The sequence below is a fragment of the Capricornis sumatraensis genome, chromosome 8, assembly GCF_032405125.1.
Source record: "Capricornis sumatraensis isolate serow.1 chromosome 8, serow.2, whole genome shotgun sequence".
NCBI classification, from domain to species: Eukaryota; Metazoa; Chordata; class Mammalia; order Artiodactyla; family Bovidae; genus Capricornis; species Capricornis sumatraensis.
The window spans coordinates 59,867,453-59,892,064 of record NC_091076.1 but is presented as its reverse complement, the minus strand read 5'-3'; the positions used below and the strand labels follow the sequence as shown (position 1 = coordinate 59,892,064).

Genomic DNA, 24,612 nt, shown 5'->3' with positions numbered 1-24,612 from the left:
CTGCCCTGGAGATAAATTAGGGCTTCTTAGGTTGCAAAACATCAGCTGATACACAGCACTGGGAGTGGAGGCCTCTGGAAATCTTTTTCTGCACGTACTCTGACATGCTTTCCCCACACCACCACTGTCTCCCTTAGTTCTTCATATTGGCCCTTGTCTTGCTCCTTCTGGTCCTTGGGTGAAGCACTCTGCTTTGGTCTGAAAAATTAGACCTCCTTTATATCAAGACCCTTGTAGTTCCTACTGAGTCCCTGAAGTATTGTGGGTGCTACATCAGGAGTGACCCCTCTAAAACTGTGGGGCTTCTCTAGCTCCAGAGTGCTGCTCTAGCTGACCGAAGTACCCTCAAGGTACCCAGAATTTCACTGGGGGCTGTGTGTGTGTTATAATGATCCCATACATTTTCTACTAACAGTACCTGCCATTTTTTCACCTCAGATACAAGAAACCCCTGAATTCCTGAGAGCTGGGAGGAGGAGGAAGTAGTGAGATGAGAAGGGAGTGGAGAGCTGCAGGGCTGGGTTCAGACCAGGCCCTGATTCTGGCTGTATCTCTTTAGTTCTTTCACGTGTCCCCAGTGCTTAAGGACAGGTCAAAGCATTCAGGTGATGAGAAGACTTGCTCTTTTCCTTCCATAGACATGTGGGTGTGTGGTGTGTATAGTATTGTTCTGGTCTCTTCTCAGAAAGCCTGCTGGTCCTGGCCCCCACCGATAGCCCTTGTCCTTTTTTTCTCTGTGATACCATGAAAGGAGTCAGCCTGATCTAATTTTGAATCCTAGCACCACCACTTAAAATACTTTAGGTGAACTGACTTTCTCTATAAGGCTCAAATCTCACGAAATTCTTTCAGAGTTGAATGGTTTTAGCCAGATAATGTTTGAAACATGTCTGGCTCATAGTAGATGCTTAATAAAGTGTCAGGTTTCTCCTATTCTCCCTTCCCCCAAGACTAAAACCCAAACAAAAGCCCTGGTTTCTGAAAGCTACCAGGCACTGGGAGTGTAGGGTTTCAAACAGTTCCTCCTGTGACTCTCGGTGACATTTCAAGCGTCTTATCACTGCCCTTATTCTCTGGCCCTCTACGCAACTCCCTCCATTCCCCCACCCTTAGGTTTTGAGTTTTGTGTTTGCATAGTTTCTGTGGTTCATAGTTTCAGCTCCTCTCTTTTCTAGCCTAAGAAATTTCTTAGGACTTTCTTACCCTTAAGACAGAGGATGTGAAACAAGGGGAGAGGTGGAGCTTAAGGACTAGAGCTGGGCAGGGGCCTTAGAATAAAAAACCCCGAGAATTTCCCTTTCAGGAGTGTGCAGTGACCCAACTGTCATTAGACCTGTGTCCATTCTAAGGGGCAAAAGGGGAGTGGGATTAGTGAGGTCCAGGGATTGGAAGACACCGATGGACAGGGGAATGGTGAGTGGTGGTTTTGGAGGGAAAGGAAGGAAGCCTAGAAACTGGAAAGGGCTCGCGATGGAGGGAGGTGAGATCCATCTTGGGACTCACAGCAGGATTTGGGGGGACTGGGAGGGCGTGGGGACGGACGTGTGAAAGAGGGGTGTGGGGTGGCTCACTTGGGAAAAAGAGGAATGAAAAGATGTAGGCGGTCTCGCCGTCCCCTTCCACGCCGCTTGGGAGCTGGGGGCGCACTCGCTCAGCCCCAGGTCCTGAGAGACCCCAGAAGCGGCCCCCCACCCACCCCAGGACGCGCTCCTAGGCCGCGGAGGGGCGGCAGGGAGGGAGGAGCCCTGGCTGTGGGCGGGGCCCGGGGCGACCCGCCCCCGCCCTCCGCCCCGCGCGGTCGGGGCGCTCCCCTCACCGGGTTCCCCTCCCTTCCGCGCTCGTGAGCGAGGGCGGAGCTGGGCTCGCTCCATTGTGGAGCCGAGGGGAGAGGCGCGCGGGAGCCGCGCCGAGCCCCGCCGCCCGCGCTCGCCTCCTGGCCGCCGCGGCTGCACCTGGCCGGCCCCGCAGCCGGGATGCGGCGGGCGCCCGGGACCGGCGGGCAGCGCAGCGGCTCCGGGGACATGTGCGCTGGCCCAGACCGCCCGCGACCATGAGCCTGACCGCCCGCGTTTCCTGCTCCATGCTCAGCTGCTTCGTAAGTGCCTGCTCCGCCTGCGGGGCGCGGTTGACGGGGGGGGGGCCTGGACCCCGACGCCGGCTGCACCCGCAGCCGCGCCCAGGGCCGGCCCTCGAGATTCCGAATTTCAGCCCATCCTCCTTCCCAAGGGCCCTGCCTGGCAGGGAGAGGGGATGTTACCCCTTTTCTTTACGGGACTTGCTTTCATCTTTGGGTGCCGAGAATTGCCGAAGGCCGGGGATGGGAATTCAGTGACCCATCCTGGCCCCGAAGCCGCTGCCCTTGACTGCAGAGCTTGAGGCCCCGCCCTGCGCGAGTACCTCCTTTACCTCCGCCTCTCGGTCTTGGTCCCGTCTGCCGCATCCTTGCTTGGAGGTGTGGGATGTGGCCAGTAGGCCTTCTGGGATGTTCAGGGGCTGGTCAGGGAGCACAGGATGTCTGAGCTGTCTCCCTGGCTCCGGTCCCCTCCCCCTTCCACCATTCCACCCCTCACCTGACGCGCCAGTCTTTTCTCCTTGACTGTCCCCCAGACAGCCTCTCTTCTCCATCTTCCCTGCCACTCTGCTTCTGCGGGCCTCCGTACCTCTGCATCATTCCCCGCCCTCCCCTCCTCCCTCTTTGGCTTAATGCTCCTTCCCAGCTTCTCCCATCTGTCCGCTCAGATGTTCCCACCCCTCCCCTCCTCATCGTCCCCCCCCATCCCCTCCCCCATGATTGCCAGGCTTCTTCTCTGTGTCCTTGGGTCTCCTGGTTCCTCCCAGGCGCCTGATCCCCTCCTCTCCCTGCCCTCCCTGGTGGCTAGGAAAGGAGTTACTTCTGCTTGCTCTGGGATTCCTCAGGAATTCCCTTCAGATCGTCAGGCAGGGCAGGTTGCTTGGCAGGTGGGGGTGCTTATTAGCAGTGAGGGCCTAACTGAAAGGAAGCTCCACTCCAGAACACATCCTCCTTTTGAAAGCATCCGTGAAGGCCCTCTAGAGGCATGGGCCTGAATCCCGCGCTTCCCTCCTCTTTGTCTCCTTCACCCACCAGATTGAAGCCTCAGTGGAGTGGCCTGGGCAGCCTGCATCCCCTCCTGTCTTTGTGACCAGCTTGCACACCTGGTTCCTACTCCTCAGGGCAGCACTTCCCATTTCCCACTTCTGTCCTACCTTTCCAATTCGCCCTTCTTTTGCTTCGCTTCCTCTCCTTCATTTGGGCAGTTTGGGCTCTACAGGAGATTCCCTCTTTGGGGAGCACAGATTCCCAGTGACTCTGTGGACCTTGCTCTTCTCTTAGGCTTAAGAGGCTTGAGTTCCCCCTCCACTTCACTCCTCACACAGCAAGCCGGGCCTCTCTTCCCTCCTCTGGAGACCAGAACCTTTTTAAGGGGTGTATGTGGGGTTATTGTGGGGAGGGGAGCAGAATGAGGCCTGATGGGCCAGGTGGAGCCTGATGACTTAGGGTTGAGGCCTTCCCCACAGGGTGAGGAGGGGCCCCCCAGCCTGGAGTACATCCAAGCCAAGGATCTGTTCCCCCCCAAGGAACTAGTGAAAGAGGAGGAGAATCTGCAGGTAAGGAAGAGCTGGGGGCCTGAGGTGGGTAGAGCTCCCTGCCGGGTTCAGGAAACACCCTTCCTTTCCTCCCCAACCTCCAAATATCTCCAAGGGGATCTGGTATGGGAGCTCTGGCTTCCTGCTCCTGGGTCTCTGGAGGGAGGGGAGTGAGTCTGTTGTGGAGCCTTGGGCCCCAGGGAAGGCGAGAGCTTTCCTGTATGGCTGTTGCCTGGTGCTGTTACCATGGAGAAGACTCTTGTCCTGCCTTGGCCTGGCTTTTCCAGAGGGGGTCCTACAAATCAAGGGTTGGAGAGGGAAGTGAAGGGGTGACTCATTTCTGGACTGAGGTCCCGCTGCCCCCTGGCAGGTGCCCTTCACAGTGCTGCAGGGCGAGGGAGTGGAGTTCCTGGGCCGCGCAGCTGATGCCCTCATTGCCATCTCCAACTACCGGCTGCATATCAAGTTCAAGGACTCTGTCATCAACGTGAGTTCCTGTCTTGTTCTCGCACACCCAAGCCACAATCCCTGTGAAATTCAGGGTGGGACTGTCAGTGCTCCATTTGGTTGTATCCCCCAAGAGTTGGGGTTCCCTTCTTTTTCTTACTGTCTCCTAGCAGAAGGTCTGTCTTTCTACCTCTTTCACTCTCCTCCCCCTCTTCTCTCTTTCCTTGATTCTGTTGCTGGCCCTTCTAGGGGCACAGTGACTTGGTTGGAAGAGTGCCACTTACCAACTATGTGACCTTGATCAATCACTCAGCTGAGGTGCAGTTTCCTCCTTAATAATACGGTGTGCAAACACCTGCCTTGAGGTCTCTGGTGATGTTTAATTGGGGTCACATGTGGAGGACCCAGCACAGTTACCAGGCCCTTAGCAGGCCATCTGTAAATGTCGGTTTCCTTCCTTCTGTTGCCACATCAGCCTCTGGGCAGAGGTGGGTGAGGAGTGACATGGAGCAGGGGGACCTGAGCACCAGTCTGCCCTGCCTCTGCAGGTCCCGCTCCGGATGATTGACAGCGTGGAGAGCCGGGATATGTTCCAGTTGCATATTGCCTGCAAGGACTCCAAAGTGGTGAGGTGAGAATGGCGGGGTCTCGCTCAGGTCCTCTTACCTTAGTCTTGTTGAGACCTCCTGCTACAGGGTTTCTCTGGAGCAAGAAGGGAAAAATACTGCCTCCCCTTTCCCATTTGGAAGAAACAGTGAAAACCCTGTCTCAGTTGGCAGAATCAATTTTCTGACCCACAGTGTCTTGACTAAAGAAATGGGGATAATGCCGCCAGGGTTTTCATAAGGGTTAAATGAGATGACGCACCCTAGAGTACCTAGGGTGTTACCTGGCACAGAGCTCTCATGTTGGGATTTTCCTGGTGGTCCAGTGGTTAAGACTCTGAGCTCTCCATGCAGGAAGCCTGGGTTTGATCCCTGGTCTGGGAACTAGATCCCAGATGCCACAACTAAGACCCAGCATGACCAAATAAATAATTTTTTAAAAAGAAAAAAAGCACTCACATTGTTCTCGACTCATTTATTTATCCATTTAACATGAATTTATTAAGCACTTTATGCCAGGCTGTTCTAAGCTCCAGGGATATAGCAGGGAACAAATAGACATAATTTTCTGCCCTCATAGACCTTGTATTCCAATGGGGAGATATGAGCAGTAAATATTAAGTAAGTAAAATACATTGCCTTCCCAAGTGGCTCAGTGGTAAAGAATCCACCTGCCAAGAAGGAGACGTGGGTCCTATCTCTGGGTCGGGAGGATCCCCTGGAGAAGGAAATGGCAACCCACTCCAGTATTCTTGCCTGGGAAATGCCATGGACAAAGGAAGCTGTTGGGCTACAGTCCATGGAGTCGCAAAAGAGTTGGACACAACTTAGCGACTAAACAGCAGCAGTGGCAGAATATATTGAATGGTAGTGAAAGTCAGTCAGTTGTGTCTGACCCTTTGCAACCCCATGAACTGTACAGTCCATGGAATTCTCCAAAACCAAAATGGCTGTCTGGGGAGGGCTTACAAATAGCTCTGGAAAGAAGAGAGGCGAAAAGCGAAGGAGAAAAGGAAAAATAAAAGCATCTGAATGCAGAGTTCCAAAGAATAGCAAGAAGAGATAAGAAAGCCTTCTTCAGCAGTCAATGCAAAGAAATAGAGGAAAAGAACAGAATGGGAAAGACTAGAGATCTTTTCAAGAAAATTAGAGATACCAAGGGAACATTTCATGCAAAGATGGGCTCCATAAAGGACAGAAATGGTCTGGACCTAACAGAAGCAGAAGATATTAGGAAGAGGTGGCAAGAATACACGGAAGAACTACAAAAAAGATCTTCACGACCCAGATAATCATGATGATGTGATCACTCATCTAGAGCCAGACATCCTGGAATGTGAAGTCAAGTGGGCCTTAGAAAGCATCACTACGAACAAAGCTTGTGGAGGTGATGGAATTCCAGTTGAGCTGTTTCAAATCCTGAAAGATGATGCTGTGAAAGTGCTGCACTCAATATGCCAGCAAATTTGGAAAACTCAGCAGTGGCCACAGGACTGGAAAAGGTCAGTTTTCATTCCAATCCCAAAGAAAGGCAATGCCAAAGAATGCTCAAACTACCGCCCAATTGCACTCATCTCACACGCCAGTAAAGTAATGCTCAAAATTCTCCAATCCAGGCTTCGGCAATATGTGAACCGTGAACTCCCTGATGTTCAAGCTGGTTTTAGAAAAGGCAGAGGAACCAGAGATCAAATTGCCAACATCTGCTGGATCATGGAAAAAGCAAGAGAGTTCCAGAAAAACATCTATTTCTGCTTTATTGCCTATGCCAAAGCCTTTGACTGTGTGGATCACAATAAACTGTGGAAAATTCTGAAAGAGATGGGAATACCAGACCACCTGACCTGCCTCTTGAGAAATCTGTATGCAGGTCAGGAAGCAACAGTTCGAACTGGACATGGAACAACAGACTGGTTCCAAGTAGGAAAAAGAGTACGTCAAGGCTGTATATTGTCATCCTGTTTATTTAACTTCTATGCAGAGTACATCATGAGAAACGCTGGACTGGAAGAAACAAGCTGGAATCAAGATTGCCGGGAGAAATATCAATCACCTCAGATATGCAGATGACACCACCCTTATGACAAAAGTGAAGAGGAGCTAAAAAGCCTCTTGATGAAAGTGAAAGAGGAGAGCGAAAAAGTTGGCTTAAAACTCAACATTCAGAAAATGAAGATCATGGCATCTGGTCCCATCACTTCATGGGAAATAGATGGGGAAACAGTAGAAACAGTGTCAGACTTTATTTTGGGGGGCTCCAAAATCACTGCAGATGGTGATTGCAGCCATGCAATTAAAAGACGCTTACTCATTGGAAGAAAAGTTATGACCAACCTAGATAGTATATTCAAAAGCAGAGACATTACTTTGCCAACTAAGGTCCATCTAGTCAAGGCTATGGTTTTTCCTGTGGTCATGTATGGATGTGAGAGTTGGACTGTGAAGAAAGCTGAGCGCCGAAGAATTGATGCTTTTGAACTGTGGTGTTGGAGAAGACTCTTGAGAGTCCCTTGGACTGCAAGGAGATCCAACCAGTCCATTCTGAAGGAGATCAACCCTGGGATTTCTTTGGAAGGAATGATGCTAAAGCTGAAGCTCCAGTACTTTGGCCACCTCATGTGAAGAGTTGACTCATTGGAAAAGACTCTGATGCTGGGAGGGATTGGGGCAGGAGGAGAAGGGGACGACAGAGGATGAGATGGCTGGATGGCATCACCGACATGATGGACGTGAGTCTGCGTGAACTCCGGGAGATGGTGATGGTCAGGGAGGCCTGGCGTGCTGTGATTCATGGGGTCACAAAGAGTTGGACACGACTGAGCGACTGAACTGAACTGTTGGGGGTGAAGGTTGTAGCTTTAAACAAAATGATCAGAGAATGGATGCAATGAAACGGTGATATTTGAGACCTGAAGAAAGTGACCTGTGGGTATTTGGGAGAAGTGTGTGCCAGACAGAAAGACCAGTGCGTGCAAAAGCCCTGAGGCGGGCGGGAACCTGGCACAATGGCAAGAAGGCTAGCATGGCTGGAGTGGAGTGCACGTGGGTTAGGATGGGGGATACAAGATCAGAGAGGTTGGGAGAGTGTCAGGCTGTCATAATGATTGGCTTTTACTTGAGGGAAGTGGAAAAACCACTGGAGGGTTTTGCACAAAGGAATGATGTGGTCTGATGATGGAATCACTCTGGCTACTGTATTGACAGGAGATGGAAGCAGGATGGGGGCGAAAGCTAGGACATAAGCTGGGAGACTAATTAAGAATGTGTTGTAGTTACTCCAGGTGGGAGGTCATGATGGCTGGTCCAGGTTGGTAGCAAACAAATGGTGAGAAGTGGTCAGATTTTGAAGGTAGAGATGACAGGATTTGCTGACAGATTGGATATGAGAGAAAGAGGGATGACTCCGAGGATTATTAAAAGAATAATAAGACTGATAAGAACCTACTCTCCAGCACAGGGAACTCTAGTAAATACTCTGTAGTGACCTATATGAGAATAGAATCTAAAAAAGAGTGGGTATGTGTATAACTGATTCACTTTGCTGTACACCTGAAACTAACACAGCATTGTAAATCAATTATACGCCAGTAAAAATTAATTTTTTAAGAAAAGGACGCCCAGTTTAGAGCCTGCTGTGCGCTTAGGACTGTTGGCATTCAGAACAGAAATTCGCATTGCCCTTCCCTTCAGGGAGATTAAAGTCTAGTTGTGGAAGGAAGACAATCTGTGGGAGAGGGTCTTCCATCTACTCTCACTACAGTATACAGTAGCCAGAGTGATTCTATAATCAGACCATGTCACTCCTTTGTGCAAAACCCTCCAGCTCAAGTAGGCTCTGGGAAAACTTACTGTTTAATACTCCCAGCACATTAAGAATAATAGAGGAAGGGCTCTGTGGAATGGATTAGGCTGGGAAGGCCTCAAGGAAGAGGTGGGCCTGCAGCTGTCTTCAGGGTATCTGGAGGACATGGCTAGGCTGAGAGGAGACCGCTAAGCAGAGTGAAAACACCAGGAGACAGGACTTCCTCCCTGAGACAGAAGGCTTGTGCTGGGGAGTTGTGGGTGATAATACAAGGGGTAGCAGACATCCAGGGCCAGAGTTTTAAAACTTTTTTTATTTTTAAAGTCTTTGCTGATTTTTGTTACAATATGGTTTCATTTTTATGTTTTGCATTTGGGCCATGAAGCATGTGGGATCTTCGCTCTCTGACCAGGGATCGAACCCACACCTCCTACATTGGATGGCAGGGAAGTTCCCCAGGGCCAGATTTCATAGCATTTGGATTTGATATGAGAAACAGGGAAATGGCAACCCACTCCAGTATTCTTGCCTGGAGAATCCCATGGACGGAGGAGCTTGGTGGGCTACAGTCCACGGGTCGCAAAGAGTCAGACATGACTGAGCGACTTCACTTCACTTCAGGCTCCACTAGAGGGGATTCTTATGTCTCAGAAACAGGAGTTCTTGGGAAGAGAATTATCACCCTATGACAGCGTCCCTTGGGTGTTGGCCAGTGTCCCTGGTCCTCCCCGGGGTCCTCAGGCCTTAGCTTCCGCTTTGCAGTCTCCTCTCCCCACACCTTCCCGGGGCTGGGTCTTTGGCCCTCCTGGCCCTTGCACACGCTCGCTTCTTGCCTCACTTCATGGCTTCTTGCCTGGCAGGTGCCACTTCTCCACGTTCAAGCAGTGCCAAGAGTGGCTGTCGCGGCTAAGCCGGGCCACAGCGAGACCTGCCAAGCCCGAGGACCTCTTTGCCTTTGCCTACCATGCCTGGTGCCTGGGGCTGACTGAGGAGGACCAGCACACCCACCTGTGTCAGCCAGGTGAGGCCAGCGGCACTCACTCCTTACCTCCTGCTCCTCCTCCCTCTCGGCCCCGGGCCCTCAGTGCTGATAGGCACGGGGCTGTGTTGCAGGTGAGCACGTACGATGTCGGCAGGAGGCCGAGCTGGCGAGGATGGGTTTTGACCTGCAGAATGTCTGGAGGGTCTCACACATCAACAGCAACTACAAGTGAGAGGGCTGCGGGGCGGGGAACCCAAACCCCATTCTGGACCCAGACCTCCTCCCTGGGTGGGTAGAGCAGGGTGGGCATAGCTCCTGGTTCCCTGAGGGCAGGGAGCTCCTGGTCCCTCTCCCCACAGAGCCGTCCCGGGGGACCTTGTGATTACAGGTCTCTAATCAAGCTCCGTGACCCCCTCTGGTCTTTCCACAGGTTGTGTCCCAGTTATCCTCAGAAGCTGCTGGTTCCCGTATGGATCACAGATAAAGAGCTGGAGAACGTGGCTTCCTTCCGCTCCTGGAAGCGGATCCCTGTGGTTGTGTATAGGTGAGGCAGTGGGCACTGAGGCATCAGTGAGACATTCTTGGTGCAGTGAGGAGAGTCAGAGGTGGAGGTCTGCAGTAGTGTGGTTAACTGGGAATTGACATTCTTCAGGAAGTGGCTGTGAAATAATTTTATAAGAAAAACTGCTTAGTTGTTGTTTTCTCCGTAGGATGAGGCTTTTGGGAAATTTATTCACTTGTCTTTTTTCTTTGCTTTTTTTTGAGGACGCACGTGCGCGCGTGTGTGTGTGTGAGAGAGAAATATTGCATTAAAACGGGTTGGTAAACCATGGCCTGTGAACCAAACCGGCCTATAGCCTATTATATGTTTAGTCTGTGAGCTATGAATGATTTTTACATTTTTATCTTAAAATTTAAAGTTTTATTTTAAAAAAGAAAACATAAGAATACACGACAGAGACTGGCTATGACTCCCAAAACTGAAACTTTATTGCCTGGTTCTATACCAGAAAACATTTGCGAGGCAGGTTGCAGCCAGGAGGTTTGGAGCTGCTCATGCTCTGGGCTCAGGCTTGCTCTCCTGCTGGGGTTTCTACCTGGAGCAGGGGCTGTGTAGACGTGATGCGTCTATCACTGTGGGAATACACAGTGCATCCGAGAAATGTATGTGACCCTGCTTTGTACACTGTAAAGCCCTCAGGAGATGTTAAGGGCTTTTGGTTCCTCTTATTGTGGCCTGGATGATCGGGTGGTCCCCGCTGGCTTTGGAGATCTCAGCTTGGCCCCCTGGGCTCTCAGCGGCAGGCCTCTGGGGGCTGTGAACGCCGAGGGCGTGATCATTTCTTCTGTTTTGTCAGACACCTACGCAACGGGGCTGCCATTGCCCGCTGCAGCCAGCCCGAGATCAGCTGGTGGGGCTGGCGCAATGCTGACGACGAGTACTTGGTCACATCCATCGCTAAAGCCTGTGCCCTGGACCCAGGGCCAAGGACCAGTGGGGGCTCCCTCAGCACCGGGAATAGTGAGGCCAGTGAGGCCTGTGACACTGACTTCGGTAAGGTGTGACTGGTGCCGCCCCCTGGGGAGCAGGCCCCTACCTTGGCCTCCTGAGCTCCCAGGGAGACCCCAGGGCAAGAGGGAGAGGAAGCAGACAACATAGAGGGCATCTGGGTTCCTGCCTTTTGGGAGGCAGGGGTGGTGGTGTGAGGGGTCTTGTGAAAGGCAGTGGCCCGGGCAGGGTGCTCCTGGGCGCTGACTGACCCAGGGTCTTCCCCTTGCCCTGTGTGTATGCAGACTCTTCCCTGACGGCGTGCTCCGGAGTAGAGAGCAGCACGGCTGCCCCCCAGAAGCTGCTGATCTTGGATGCCCGATCCTACACGGCGGCGGTGGCCAACAGGGCCAAGGGTGGCGGTTGTGAGTGTGAAGGTATTGCCGTTACCCCAGCGTCTGCAGCCAGCCTGGGTGTGAGGCCTCGGGGGCAGCCTGTGCATGGAAGGAGCCAAACAAACCCGGCTTGGGATCAGGACTCTGCTCACTGGCTGTGACTGTGCTGAAATTGCTTAATCTCTGAGTTTTCTTTTCCATGTGCAAAATGGGGATGGAACATCCCTCACAAAGTTGTTGGACGATTAGAGGTTACACATATAAAGTTCCTGGCACAGAGCAGCTGCTGTTTGTTGAGGATTTACTGTCCCTTGTCATTAGGAGTCGTACTTAGGCATCATTGTCATTTGTGGTGGTGTTCCCACTATTAGTATATGGCACTTGAGAGATAAAAGGGTATTTAGATTTCCAAGCTACACTGAGCTCCAGCCTGGAGCGGCCTGCCCTGCCATGGGAGCTTCACCCGCTGGGACCGCTCCTGTCCTGGAGGCCTGTTTCCAGGATGTCCTCACGCTGTTGCTTTCCTTGTGTGTGTGCAGAGTACTACCCCAACTGTGAGGTCGTGTTCATGGGAATGGCCAACATCCATGCCATCCGGAATAGCTTCCAGTACCTCCGTGCTGTGTGTAGCCAGATGCCGGATCCCAGCAAGTAGGTGTGCCCAGCTCTGATTCTATCCGCCCTCCAGCTTCATCCCTTACCCAGTGCTTCTCATGCTGGGAAGATCCGGTGGGGAGATGGGAGTTGTGAGGTACCGGAAACTCGGGGCCTGGGGGCAGTGGGCCAGTTCCAAGAACGCTTCTTCCGTTTCGCAGCCAATGCTTTGGCGGGGCTACAGGACACTGGGTTCCTTTTGTTTGAATTCGTTGTCCTCTAAGAACACAGAGAACTGGGAGGCAGAGTGGCTGGAAGCACGTGTGATGCTTCCCAGATCCTCTTGATCGGCAGGGTGTCTCGCTGGCCATAGGTTCTGTCTTCCCCACCATCTCGCTAGATGTCTCTTGGCAGGAGGGCCCTGGGCTAGACCTCTTGGTGTCAGCTTTCGCAGGGGACTTAGTTAAGGTGTAGGGCCCGGGGCCGGCAGAGAGACTGCTGCAGCTTCGGCCCCCTTAGTGACAGATGTGACCTTTACCCTCGCGTAGCTGGTTGTCAGCTCTGGAGAGCACCAAGTGGCTGCAGCACCTGTCGGTGATGCTGAAGGCGGCGGTGCTCGTGGCGAACACCGTGGACCGGGAGGGCCGCCCCGTTCTGGTGCACTGCTCGGACGGCTGGGATCGCACGCCGCAGATCGTTGCGCTGGCCAAGATTCTCCTGGACCCCTATTACAGGACACTGGAGGTACTAAGGGGTTGGGCGGGAAAGAGCTTTAGGAGAGGAGTTTGGGGAGGTACTGAGCCCCCTGGGTCTGCCTGGGGATCTTTCTCCGGAGGACATGGGTAGCTCAGAGTCCTCTTCCAGGTTTGGGCCTGTTCTTCTCTGAAGCTGCCAGCCCCCCTGCTTTGGGCATCCCTGGCAGGGAGCACCATGGCCTTCCCAGAGAGGCCCTCTGCTCGAACCTCGTCTTGGTTGCAGGGTTTCCAGGTGTTGGTGGAATCTGACTGGCTGGATTTTGGGCACAAGTTTGGAGACCGCTGCGGCCACCAGGAGAACGCAGAGGACCAGAACGAGCAGTGCCCCGTGTTCCTGCAGTGGCTCGACTCCGTCCACCAGCTGCTCAAGCAGTTTCCCTGCCTGTTCGAGTTTAACGAGGCCTTCCTGGTAAGTGGCGCATCCGAGGCTGGGGCAGGGGCTGGCGGCAGGCGGCCTGGCCTGGTGTCAACTGTCCCGCTGTCTAGGTGAAGCTGGTACAGCACACGTACTCCTGCCTCTATGGCACCTTCCTGGCCAACAACCCCTGTGAGCGGGAGAAGCGTAACATCTACAAGCGGACCTGCTCCGTGTGGGCCCTCCTACGAGCCGGCAACAAGAACTTCCACAACTTCCTCTACACGCCTGGCTCAGAAATGGTGAGTCCCGACCCTTATCCCCCAGGTGCGTCTTGGGGGCCTGGGGGGCGCTGTCCCGAGGCAGCGGGAAGAACCAGGACCCAGAGTCTTGGGAAGGAAGGGGGACCCGAGACATCTCACAGAACCTGAGTACGGGGCTGCTTCCCTAGGTCCTGCATCCCGTGTGTCACGTCCGGGCGCTGCACCTCTGGACAGCTGTGTATCTGCCGGCCTCATCTCCGTGCACACTTGGGGAGGAGAGCATGGACCTCTACCTCTCCCCAGTGGCTCAGAGCCAGGAGTTCTCTGGCCGCTCTCTGGACAGGTAAGAGGGGCTCCTTTTCCCCTCTCCTCTACGAAGGCATTGGCTGCTTTGTGCCTTGCCTACATGCTGTTTTCTTCCTTTTATGAAATACTTTAAAATAACTTCTCGAGTCATTTGAAGGCAAAACTTGGCTCAGGGCTGGTAGCTAGCTTGGAGGGCACTCTGTGTGTTCTCAAGACCCTTTCCTAAGATAAGAATGGTTACCTTTTTTCCATGCTGCCATCATCCTTTGTGACACACCCAGGGGAGAGGAGAACAGAACTGAAAGGACTGTTTCAGGAAGGTCTGTGGGAATGGTCCTGATTTATATCACCTGATAGAAGAGCTGCAGAGCGTGCTATCTCAGTAATAACCTTTGCTGTGTCCACAGCTCCCAGCAGCATCTGGCTCTCAGGGAAATGGGTCTGCTGAAGGGGAACGACCTTCACATCACTCCCTCAGAATTTAAAGGGAGACATAAAAATTAAAATTACATTCTGGCTGACTATCGGGGGAAGTAGAGTGGAGATTGGTTAAATTATAAGAGTAATATCTGTTTGTTTTTTTTTTAAGCCAAACAATATAAAAGTCAAAAATGACAGTCCTCCCTCCCGGCTCCTTGTCCCCACAGGTGTTCACTGTTGCCACTTTGGTGCCTCCTAGATGTTTATCTCTACACAGACATATCCACACTTTCATATAAAAACATTTTTAAAAATACAATGACCGTATTTTTCACATTGTTCTGAAAATTGTTTTCTCCACTGTGCATCAGGATGTCAACCCATGATAGTACATATAAAGCTGCTTTATTGTTTTTAGTGGCTGCATAAGTCGAAAAGTAGAGTGTATTGAAATTTACATAACCAATTTTCAATTGGTCATTTAAGTGATTTCCATTTTTTAATCATTATAGGGAGTGTTTTAGTTAACATATCTTTAAAAAGTTTTTTGGTACAATACATAAAATATTTGCTTCCCCCGTGGCTCAGCTAGTAAAGAACCTGCCTGCTAGTGCAGGAGATGCAAGAGATGTGGGTTCGATCCCTGGGTGGGGAAGATCCCTTGGAGAAGGAAATGGCAACCCACTCCAGTATTCTTGCCTGGAAAATTCTATGGACAGAGGAGCCTGGTGGGCCACAGTCCATGGGGTCACAGAATCAGATATGATTGAGCGCATGTGCACGCACACACACAAACAATATTTACCATCTAAACCATTTTTTTAAACAGTAGTGTTACCGTATACCTTGCATTTATGCTAGTGTTTCTGCCAGATAAATGCTTAGAAATGAAAATACTGGGTTCAAGGGATATGTGCATTTCAAATTTTGATCTTTGTTTATTGGTGGAAAGTTTTTAAAATTAAAATATAACTTAACATAATTGGTTGAATATTATAAAGGAAAACAAAACCCCCAACCTTCTAAGCTATAAATTTTAGATCTTTGGAACTGAGTCAGTTGTCAAGGGCCTATGGATAGGCTTCAGGAATTCTGTGATATTCTTATTCCGTGAACTATGCAGAATTGGGGTACCAGTTCATAAGTTTCCTTTTGCAGGAGAGGGGCCATAACTTTTTATCAGATTCTCAGCACGTTCTGTGACCCATTTAACAACCATTGCTTTAAATCAATATCTAATTTTTCAAATCAATAAATGTTTCTTAAATACCTACAAGCTGCCTACTGTTTTACAGGCTGTATGAAAGACATAGAAGATATTGATCTATTTAAGATACTTTTTAAAAACTGTGAGATAAGGCGTAGGACAGCTGGAGGACAATTCTAAGTTAGCATCTAAGTGAATAAACAGAATGTGTCTTGTTCAAAGCCATTAGAGAAATGGGAAGTAAGAAACGGGTCATTTGGTGACTGTTGATGCAGAGGTTTTTGTGGAAGACCAAGCAGGAACCATGGCTTTTTTTTGGTTTAAGTTTATTTTCTTATTTATTTTTATGTTTATTTATTTGCCTATACCTGGTCTTAGTTGCAGCATGTGGAATCTAGTTTCCTGACCAGATTTGAACCCAGGGCCCCAGCATTGGCAGTACTTAGACCCTGGACCACCAGGGAAGTCCCAGGAACCATGGCCTTTTAGTGTCCCTTGTACCTGGCTCAGGGCCTGGAACGTAATAGGTGCTTTAGTAAATGCTTAAATGAACAAGTGAATGGAATAAAGGAAGTTATAAGCTTGGTAACAAGGTTAGTGGAGAGGGGTCCAAAAGAATAGGATACATGAGAGAGAATTTCTTTTAAAAAGAAGCACCACCTCTTTGGAGCTGGAGCTGGCAGGGATTGGAAAGCGGCATTTAAAAAAAAAAATTTATTTCTTTGCCTTTGGCTGTGTTGGGTCTTAGTTTCAGCATGGAGGGTCTTCGTTGCAGCGCACAGGCTTCTCTCTAGTGGAGGTGTGGGCTCAGTAGTTGCAGTGCACAGGCCTAGTTGCCCCGAGGCATGTGCGATCTTATCTTAGTTTCCTGAGCAGGGATCGAACCCGAGTTTACTGCACTGGAAGGTGGATTCTGAACCACTGGACCAGCAGAGAATCCCTGGGAAGGGGTATTTTGAAGAATAGAAAGAAATAAACAGGATAGTTCCTTGAGGGCTTTTATACTGAGGAATTTATTTTGATTCAGGTGTCAGTAGTAAGTCATTGTAACCTGGTGAAAAAGGGATTTTTCAAGAATTAACCAGTGAGCAGGGTAGTTGGAAGCACGGAGGCCAGCCAGGACTGTTGTAATTCAGATATGAAGGGAAAAGACAGAATTAAATTCAGATGTTGTTGAGAAGTCATTGGCAGTCTGTGTTGCTGACTGAATGTTGGAAGGTGGAAGTGAAGAGTTAAGAGACCAAGGTCAGGTCCCAAATCTCTGAGCTTAGAAACCAGGAGGATATCAGTACCATCTGTAGAAACTTGAGGGGCTTCCCAGGTGGCTCACTGGTAAAGAATCTGCCTGCAACGCAGGAGATGCAGGTTTGATCCCTGGGTCAGGAAGATCCTCTGGAGATGGAAATGACAACCCACTCCAGTATTTTTGCCTGGAAAATTCCATGGATAGAGGGGCCTGGCGGGTTACAGTCATGGGATCACAAAGAGTTGGACACGACTGAGTGACTGAGCACGCCTGCACGTAGACACTGTAAAGTTGAGAAGATGAGTCAGTGCGGAGAGATGGAAGAGATACATGCAGGTTGGGACTGAAATATCTTGACAACAAAGAGGAGGTGTGCTGTAGGCAGTTCAAGGTGTAGTTGGGTTTCATGGATAAGGGTTTTAAAGGAAATGGTTTCTCTCACAGCTGACCTGACTCACCTTCGGTTCTACCTTTCCCTAGATCAAAAACATCCTGCTCTCTTTCCTCTTCTTCCATTAAAGTCCAACACATTCTTCCATCCCCAGCTCAGATTCTGTCCTCTCTACTTAGCTGTCCCCGACCACATTCGCTGGATACGTTCTCTCGTGGTTCCAAACTCCTCAGACGTCGTTCTTGCTCCCCTCATTGTTAATTAGACCTTTGGTGCACACAGGACTCAGCTATGGAGGACAGCAGGCTGTTGCTATTGTTGAGTCTGGCTAAAGAGTACATTGGAATTCTTCATACTTTCAACTTGTTTTGTGTGTTTGAAAGTTTCATAATAAAAAATAAAGAAAAAAGCTAAAAAGTTGCCAAGCTGAGATTGAAGCTTGGACTATGGGACTCCAGAGGCTATGATCATAATGTTGTTATTGCCTTCTTGGAATCTGTTAACCACACCGACACACAGCAATCAAAATCGATCACAGAGTAAAATCAAACACGAGTACTTTTATAGAAGTACTAATAATTTTTAAAAAACCAAACACAAAAAAAAATCAGCTCTATTGTAACTATGTTTGAAGGATTTTTCAGTGTGGGCTTGGCTGCATGAGGCCTCTGAAAAAGAAAGTCCAGCAAATTCTCTAGTTTCTTGGCAAATTTTCCTCAGTTTTGTTGCTCTGAACACTTTATAGAATTGTATTAAAAATGAGGGTGGTCATTCTTTTTTTTTTCTTCAATGTTTTATTTTATATTGGAGTATAGCCAATTAACACTGTTGTGATAGTTTCAGGTAGACAGCATAGGGACCCAGCCATACATATACATTCTCCTGCAAACTCCCCTCCCATCCAGGCTGAGGGCAGTTATTCTTGAAAATGTTGGTTGCCTGTTTGGTGTACACAAATGTCTCTAGAACTGCATACTGGGGAAGTTTCCATGGTGACTTGGGCCTCAGAGGAGTATGCTGCCGCTAAATGGTTGTAAAAAGCCATGCTGGTCCCTGCTGTGATGGAGGGATAATTTATAATAAGGAAGGTTATAAAAATGAGGTCATGAGTGAAGCCTTAATAAGTTTGTGGTTGGTTGCCTATACTTTGAATTCTCATAGCATCTCGGCAAGGTAATTTATCGTCATTTTATAGAGAAGAGAAACCAAGTGTCTGAGAGGTTAAATAGCTCACTTGTAGTCATGTATCTAATCAGTGTCGGAACCGGTATCATCCAACTCCAGGACCTACCATCTTTCTGTCTTGCTGTGTGTAATAGGGGCGGTTGCATGTAAGGTTTGAGGCTGAGTTGTATTCCTGGTTGGAAGGGTAGATTGGAAGGTATCAGCTTATAAGGCAGCTGAGGTTATGGGAGTGGTTGAGTATTCAAGGGAGACTGTGAGGAAAGACTGACGAAAACTGAGGACAGACCCTGGGTTGGGTTCCTGAGGAGGGGGTTCAAGTCCTACACTTTTGCAGAGCAGACTTTTTACTTTTTTGTGGCCATGCTGTGTGGCACGCAGAATCTTATTTCCCAGACCAAGGATCGAACCTGCACCTCCGGCAGTGGAAGTGTAGCATCTTAACCACTGCCAGGGAAGCCCCAGAACAGAGTTTTGCAGTGAGCATTGGCTGTTTGTATCTTTTTTTAAAGATTTATCTATGTATTTTACTTTTCCGGCTGCGGAGGGGCTTCTTACTGCTGCAGGGGCTTGTCTTGTTGCAGAGCACAGGCTCTGGGCAAACGGGCTCAGTAGTTGTGCACGGGCTTTAGCTGCCCGCAGCATGTGGGCTCTTCCTGGATGAGGGATCGAACCTGTGACCTGTCTTGACAGGCAGATTCTTAACCACCGGACTGCCAGGGAAACTTGAACATTGGTTATTTGTAATCGTAAATGTTATTTCTTGTGAACTCTGGCTTTGAGTGTTTTGATGACCCAATTCTGTCTGTTGGAGGTAGCTTTCAGTTCCTGACCTGGAGGTGGTATGTTGTCTTTGCAGATTACCTAAAACGAGATCTGTGGATGATCTTCTTTCTGCCTGTGACACAAGCAGCCCCCTGACGCGCACATCCAGTGACCCCAACCTGAATAACCACTGTCAGGAGGCCAGAGCAGGCCTGGAGCCCTGGCATGGCAATCCCGACGCATCGCAGACTGCCTTCGTGGAGTCTGGGGCCGGAGGTCCCCAGCAGGCTATAGGGGAGATGGCGGGTCCTCCCTCGCTGCCCAGCAGCCAGAAAGATTACTTGAGCAATAAACCTTTTAAGAGTCACAGAAACAGTTCTCCAGGTTACAAACTGCTCGGTGCCACAGTGCCCCAGGAAACGAAGAGCAGCACTTCTGAGCCTGAGATCAAAGCCCTCGCAGAGACTCAGGCCCCAGCTCCAGGCCCTCCTGCCCAGGACGAGCTGGATAGGACTTTGGATGGCACAGAGGAGCCACCTGAACACTGTCCTGAAAAAGCAGCTATCCACGTGCCCTCTAAAGTCATCTTGGACAAGCGTGAAGGAACCGGTGACTTTCCTGAGTCCTCCCAGAACCCCCTCCCAGGTGCCCTTCAGCAGGCCCAGCTGGACTCTGTGCTGGGCATGCCCTCCAGACGTGCCCCAGATCATGGTCTGGGCACCCTCTGCCACCCACTGAGTGCTACCTGCCAAACTCCTCCAGACCCCAGCGCTGACGTTCTCAACCAGGACCCCCCGGGGTCTGCAGCAAGTGTCGCCCACCAGGAACCGCCTAGTTCTGTGCTAGATACGATTCACGGGGAGGAAGACACAGGCAAGAGAGGGAATCATAGGAACGGGCAGTTGCTGGAGAACCCCCGCTTGGGAAAAGTGCCATTGGAATTGGCCCGAAAGCCAATTTCTCAGAGCCAGATTAGTGAGTTCTCTTTCTTAGGGTCCAACTGGGACAGCTTCCACGGGATGGTGACTTCACTCCCCAGTGGGGAGGCCACCCCTCGACGGCTGCTTTCCTATGGCTGTTGTAGCAAGAAGGCGAGCAGTAAGCAGACGCGGGCACCGGGGCCCTGCTTTGGGGGCCAGTGGGCTCAGAGAGAAGGGGTGAAGTCGCCGGTCTGTTCTAGTCATTCCAGTGGACACTGTACTGGTCCAGGTGGAAAAAACAACCGGATGTGGCTGTCCGGTCACCCAAAGCAGGTCCCCAGCATGAAGCCTGTCCCCGTGAGCTGTCCTTCTCCAGTGCCTCCTCTCTACCTGGACGACGACGGACTCCCCTTCCCCACGGATGTGATCCAGCACAGGTTACGGCAGATCGAAGCGGGGTACAAGCAGGAAGTGGAGCAGCTCCGTCGACAGGTGCGTGAGCTTCAGATGAGGCTGGATATCCGCCACTGCTGCGCCCCTCCAGCGGAGCCCCCCATGGACTATGAGGACGATTTTGTAAGTACTCATGGCCTGCCCGCATCCAGCCTTTCATCCGCCCCATAGCCGTTCACTGGGTACTTGCTGTGTGCCACTGAGTTAGAGGGGTGGGCTGTAGGATGAGAGACCTTGCTCTGCTCTCAGGGAGCTCACAGTCTATTGGGAGAGTCAAGCCCACCATTAGAACGCTGTTCTTAAGTGACATGGTCGGAAGCGTCAGGTATCGGGGGCCCTAGGGGAGTCAAAGGTCAGGGAAGGCTCTCCTAAGAAGATAGTGCTTGAGCCGAGTGCTGAAGGATGGGTCACTTTTAGCCACACAGACAGTGAAAAAGGAATCCCATTTGCAGAAGCATGGAGGTATTCCAGGGGTGTGGCTTGAATAAAGAGGTGTGTGTGTTTGCACATGTGTGTGCATGCGTGCACACTTGTGCCTTGACTGTGAGGAAGGGAGTTGGTAGTGTGGTGGGAGGTGAGATTGGGAAGTGGGAAGGGATTAGAAAGCTCAGCTTGAGAGCTCGTTTTGTGTGGATTCTACCTTCAGGGCAGTAAAAGTTTTGGCTAGTGAATCATAGGATCAGAGTACTGCCCCAGAGGGACTTCCCTGGCGGTCCAGTGGTTATGATTCTGAGTTCCCAGTGCAGGGAGCCTGGATTCCATCCCTGGTTAGGAAACTAAGGGCATGGCTTGCCCCCCTCCAAAAATAAAAAAATAGAGTGCTAAAAAGAGTACTACCCTAGCACCAGTGTGTCAAGTGGATGAAGCAGTTGAAAACCAGGGAGGCTGGTTAGGACCTCTTGGAATAAGGCAGGTGAGAGATGACGAGGCACAGAAATCCTCAGGGAGCTTCTTGGAAGAAGCTCTAGAACATTCCCAATTGTCTGCTGTGCACTTCTCTGCTGGTGGGATGGTCAGGGCTAGCAACTTCTTTTTCACTGTTTAGAGTGATGGTTTAGAACAGGAGTCAGCAGATTTGTTCGGTAAAGGGCCAGATTGTAAATAATTTAGGCCCTGAGAGACGTATTGTCTCTTTACAGCTACTAGGCTCTTCTGTCAAAGTGCAGAAGCAGCCATAATGACCATGTGTTAATAAATTGAGTGTGGCTGTCTTCCAGAGAAATCTGACTTACAGAAGCAGGCAGTGGGCCAGTTTGGCCTGTGGGCCAGAGCTTGCGAACTCCTGGTTTAGAATGTAACAGGCGAAATATTCTTTCTATACTGTGATGCAGCATGTTGGTTAAGAGCATGGGTCTGAAGCCAGAATGCTAGGTCCAAATCCCACATTTACTAGCTATCAGCTCTTAATTCTCTCTGTGGCTTAATTTCCTTATTTGTAAAAGTGGGGATAATAATAGCATACATTTATAAGATTGTCAGGAATTAAAGAAGTTCCTGCATGTGATGTACTTAGTGCCTGACAGACACATAGTGAACAATAAATGTTAGAGATGATGAAGGTGATGGTGGTAATGCCTTGGCTTTTTCTTTAGACGTGTTTGAAGGAGTCGGATGGCAGTGATACAGAAGATTTTGGCTCTGATCACAGTGACGACTGCCTTTCAGAAGCAAGCTGGGAACCTGTTGATAAGAAAGAGACTGAGGTATGTCCAGGCAAACACATGGCGGGTCCTTCTGCAGGGTAGGGAGTTCTTATAATTTTCAGAGACAAGTGACATGTTCTCCCCGAGTTGACTCTCTGTAGGCAAGTAGTAGCCACCTAGACCTTGTCCTTTTCTTCCAGGATGCTTTCCTTGCTGCAGTGTTGCTGGAATTTTTCCTTTTGCCCTCTGTTAGGTGACTCGCTGGGTTCCAGACCACATGGCATCACATTGCTATAATTGTGACTGTGAATTCTGGTTGGCCAAACGCAGACACCATTGCAGGTAACATGTTTTGTGTGATTCAGTAGGGCTTGTAAAGCCATAGAAAGGGACGTAGATATGAACTAAATTGAGTTAATCTGATAACGGAGATACCTTTATAGGAACTAGTTTTGTTTTTTCCCAACTTTTCTTTTTATTTACTCACGTAAGGCCTTTTAGAGTATCATTCATTCTCAGTATGTGGGCGTCTCTGATGAACTCTTCCTTCTTTGTGCTTTGGCAGAAATTGTGGAAATGTATTTTGTGCTGGCTGCTGTCACCTGAAGTTGCCCATCCCTGATCAACAACTCTATGACCCAGTTCTCGTCTGTAACTCATGTTACGAACATATCCAAGTATCTCGGGCCAGGGAACTCATGAGCCAACATCTGAAGAAACCCATTGCTACAGCTTCCAGTTGAATGCCAGAGGAGAAGACCTGTCCAGTTTTAGCAGGTTTGAAGGGAGGATATGCTTCAGGTGTAGTTTTTGAAGGTTCCTTGGTGTGGCTCATGAAATCACAGAGCTCAAAGATACAGTCTTGAGAAATCCTCCTTGGTACCATGAGACTGGGGCAGAGGAATTCCAATCTGGCGGGAGTCCTCTCCTAGTGAGACCCTCACCTTGGGGGTAATGGTCCTGATCCAGACCCAGAGTCTGGAAGCTTAACGTTGAGTTGGTGACTCCAGTTTCTTTCTCCTGGGGTCACAAGATAATGATTTCATAGATACTACCTGGTGATGTGTGCCCTAAACAGCAATAGAGAGGCATATGTATAACCAAACTCCAAGTGATAACCAGATCCATCTCTCCTCCACCTTGAAAAAAGCAGATTATAGTATATAAGATAGGAATTCCTATCCTATTTGAAATGAACTATACCCTGTACCTCTGTGCTCTGTGTCTGTGCATGAAGGCTCAGTCTTTAGAGGCACTCCCTCTAGTTGCATTAGTTCTGTCTTTCTGTGGAGTTTGGTTTTAAAGACTGGTCCAGCTAGTGGAGGTTTTGCTGTATTTTTCACTTGGCTCATCAGCCACCTTCAGTGAACATTCAGTTTAGGGGGACAGTTTTAGGGAGTGAGACAGACCTTTTCCGGAGCAGAGGAAAACTCGGCTATGTTCAGTCCTGGCAGACATCAGTTATTTGGAGCTGTGAAGGCAGTAGTCTTTGTTACTCATTGGCAGCTCTGGAGGTAAGCACTGTGAAGAATGAGAAGGGAAAAGCAGAAATTATCCTTGTGAAATATTTGCTGATTGTGCCCTACCCTTTGCGCCTGACTTTTCCTAGTTGTCCTGGTGCTAACACAGGAGCTACACCTTGATCCTCTCCTGGCATGAAAATAAAACAATGGTTTTTTTTGGGGGGGGTCTTTGTTCCATTGCCCACTTCCCACATGTTGTCTTTCCCTTGGCTGCTGCCTCCTCTGGGTCACACTGCTTCTTATCCTGAACACTTGACACGTTGAGGGTAGAATTTAGCGTTTGGTTTTTACCTCCTAGAATACGCTGTTTGGTATGTGAGGGTTTCAGTACAAATGCTGCTGTCTATTTCTGTGCACTTAACAATGGAACCCAAACAGAAGAAGAGAATAAAGCCTTGATACCAAAATTGGGAGAGAAAACGTGTCCATTTGGACCAAACATTGTTTTTGTTTGTTTGTTTTCATCTTAATATGTACCAGTGGCACTTAACCAAAAGATACAGTGATATTAGCCATGTACAGTGCTTAGGACAGATACAGTCTCCTTGACTTACAGTGAAACCACTAGGATTTCCTTATACGTTTTCCTTGATTCATTGGTGTAGAAAAGGTAAATTACACTTAGGCTCAGCCTGTTTTAAAACTATGGTAGCTGTCTAACTGCTACTTGTTCATGTTGCTTCCTGGAAAAGATTTTTTTCCTTTGAAAATACCTAGGATCTGCACTTAGAACAAGAACTGTTATTTGTCCTGACCTTTTCTTCAGCCCTACAGAGAAGCATCTGTGCTTTTTATGCTTGCCATGGATGTAACCTAAAAAGTTTTGGTGTATCTAGGTCAGTCTAGCAGAACTTTTTTTCTTTTAAATGGAGTTGAATAATGGAGATTTTGTGTCTGGGAAATTCCTGAATTCATTGAAAAAGTAACAAACTATTCCTTGTCTCCAATACGTAAAATGAGCATTTTCTCAGTCATTACAATTTACTGCCAGTTGTGAGTGGCTTTTTAATTAACTCGACTTTCATTGCACTTCGATTGGTGACATTTGAGGAGACTGTATCTGTCTGCTTTGAATGGCTGTTTTGAGGGACTGTCCCATCAGTGAACATACTGCATGGCCTTGGAGAGAGACTCTGGGCTCTTGGCTCAGATGTATTCATCAAATACTCCTTTCAGAGCTCTTGTGGATGTAAGTGACATGATGTGGCCAAAAATCAAAACTGTGCAGTTGCGTTGTGACAAACATGCAATGTGCTGTAAAAA

The 24,612-nt window shown here is 49.5% G+C and overlaps 1 protein-coding gene across 2 annotated transcripts; it reads left to right on the top strand.

Moving 5' to 3' along the window:
- Window positions 1-1,398: 1,398 nt before the first annotated feature.
- On the top strand, window positions 1,399-24,558 carry MTMR4 (myotubularin related protein 4). Of its 2 annotated transcripts, none has more exons than XM_068976033.1 (18): window positions 1,399-1,413; window positions 3,538-3,627; window positions 3,977-4,093; window positions 4,602-4,684; window positions 9,321-9,481; window positions 9,574-9,670; window positions 9,873-9,986; window positions 10,801-10,997; window positions 11,237-11,368; window positions 11,866-11,977; window positions 12,469-12,664; window positions 12,899-13,084; window positions 13,162-13,332; window positions 13,482-13,636; window positions 18,905-20,306; window positions 21,776-21,886; window positions 22,080-22,168; window positions 22,392-24,558. In XM_068976033.1, exons 1-18 carry the CDS (start codon window positions 1,399-1,401, stop codon window positions 22,567-22,569), a joined length of 3,606 nt encoding a protein of 1,201 aa, XP_068832134.1. In that variant the 3' UTR covers window positions 22,570-24,558. The 2 variants fall into 2 exon arrangements, with proteins under 2 accessions (XP_068832134.1, XP_068832133.1); XM_068976032.1 differs by lacking the exon at window positions 1,399-1,413 and adding an exon at window positions 2,051-2,095.
- The last annotated feature ends 54 nt before the right edge of the window (window positions 24,559-24,612 follow it).

What these genes read in the sequence shown, in the direction of transcription:
- MTMR4 (XM_068976032.1), top strand. Translation starts at nt 2,051, where the DNA reads ATGAGCCTGACCGCCCGCGTTTCCTGCTCCATGCTCAGCTGCTTC. An exon ending in CACCCACCTGTGTCAGCCAG is followed by an intron (nt 9,482 to 9,573) that starts GTGAGGCCAGCG and finishes GCTGTGTTGCAG; the next exon opens with GTGAGCACGTACGATGTCGG. An exon ending in TCTGGCCGCTCTCTGGACAG is followed by an intron (nt 13,637 to 18,904) that starts GTAAGAGGGGCT and finishes TTGTCTTTGCAG; the next exon opens with ATTACCTAAAACGAGATCTG.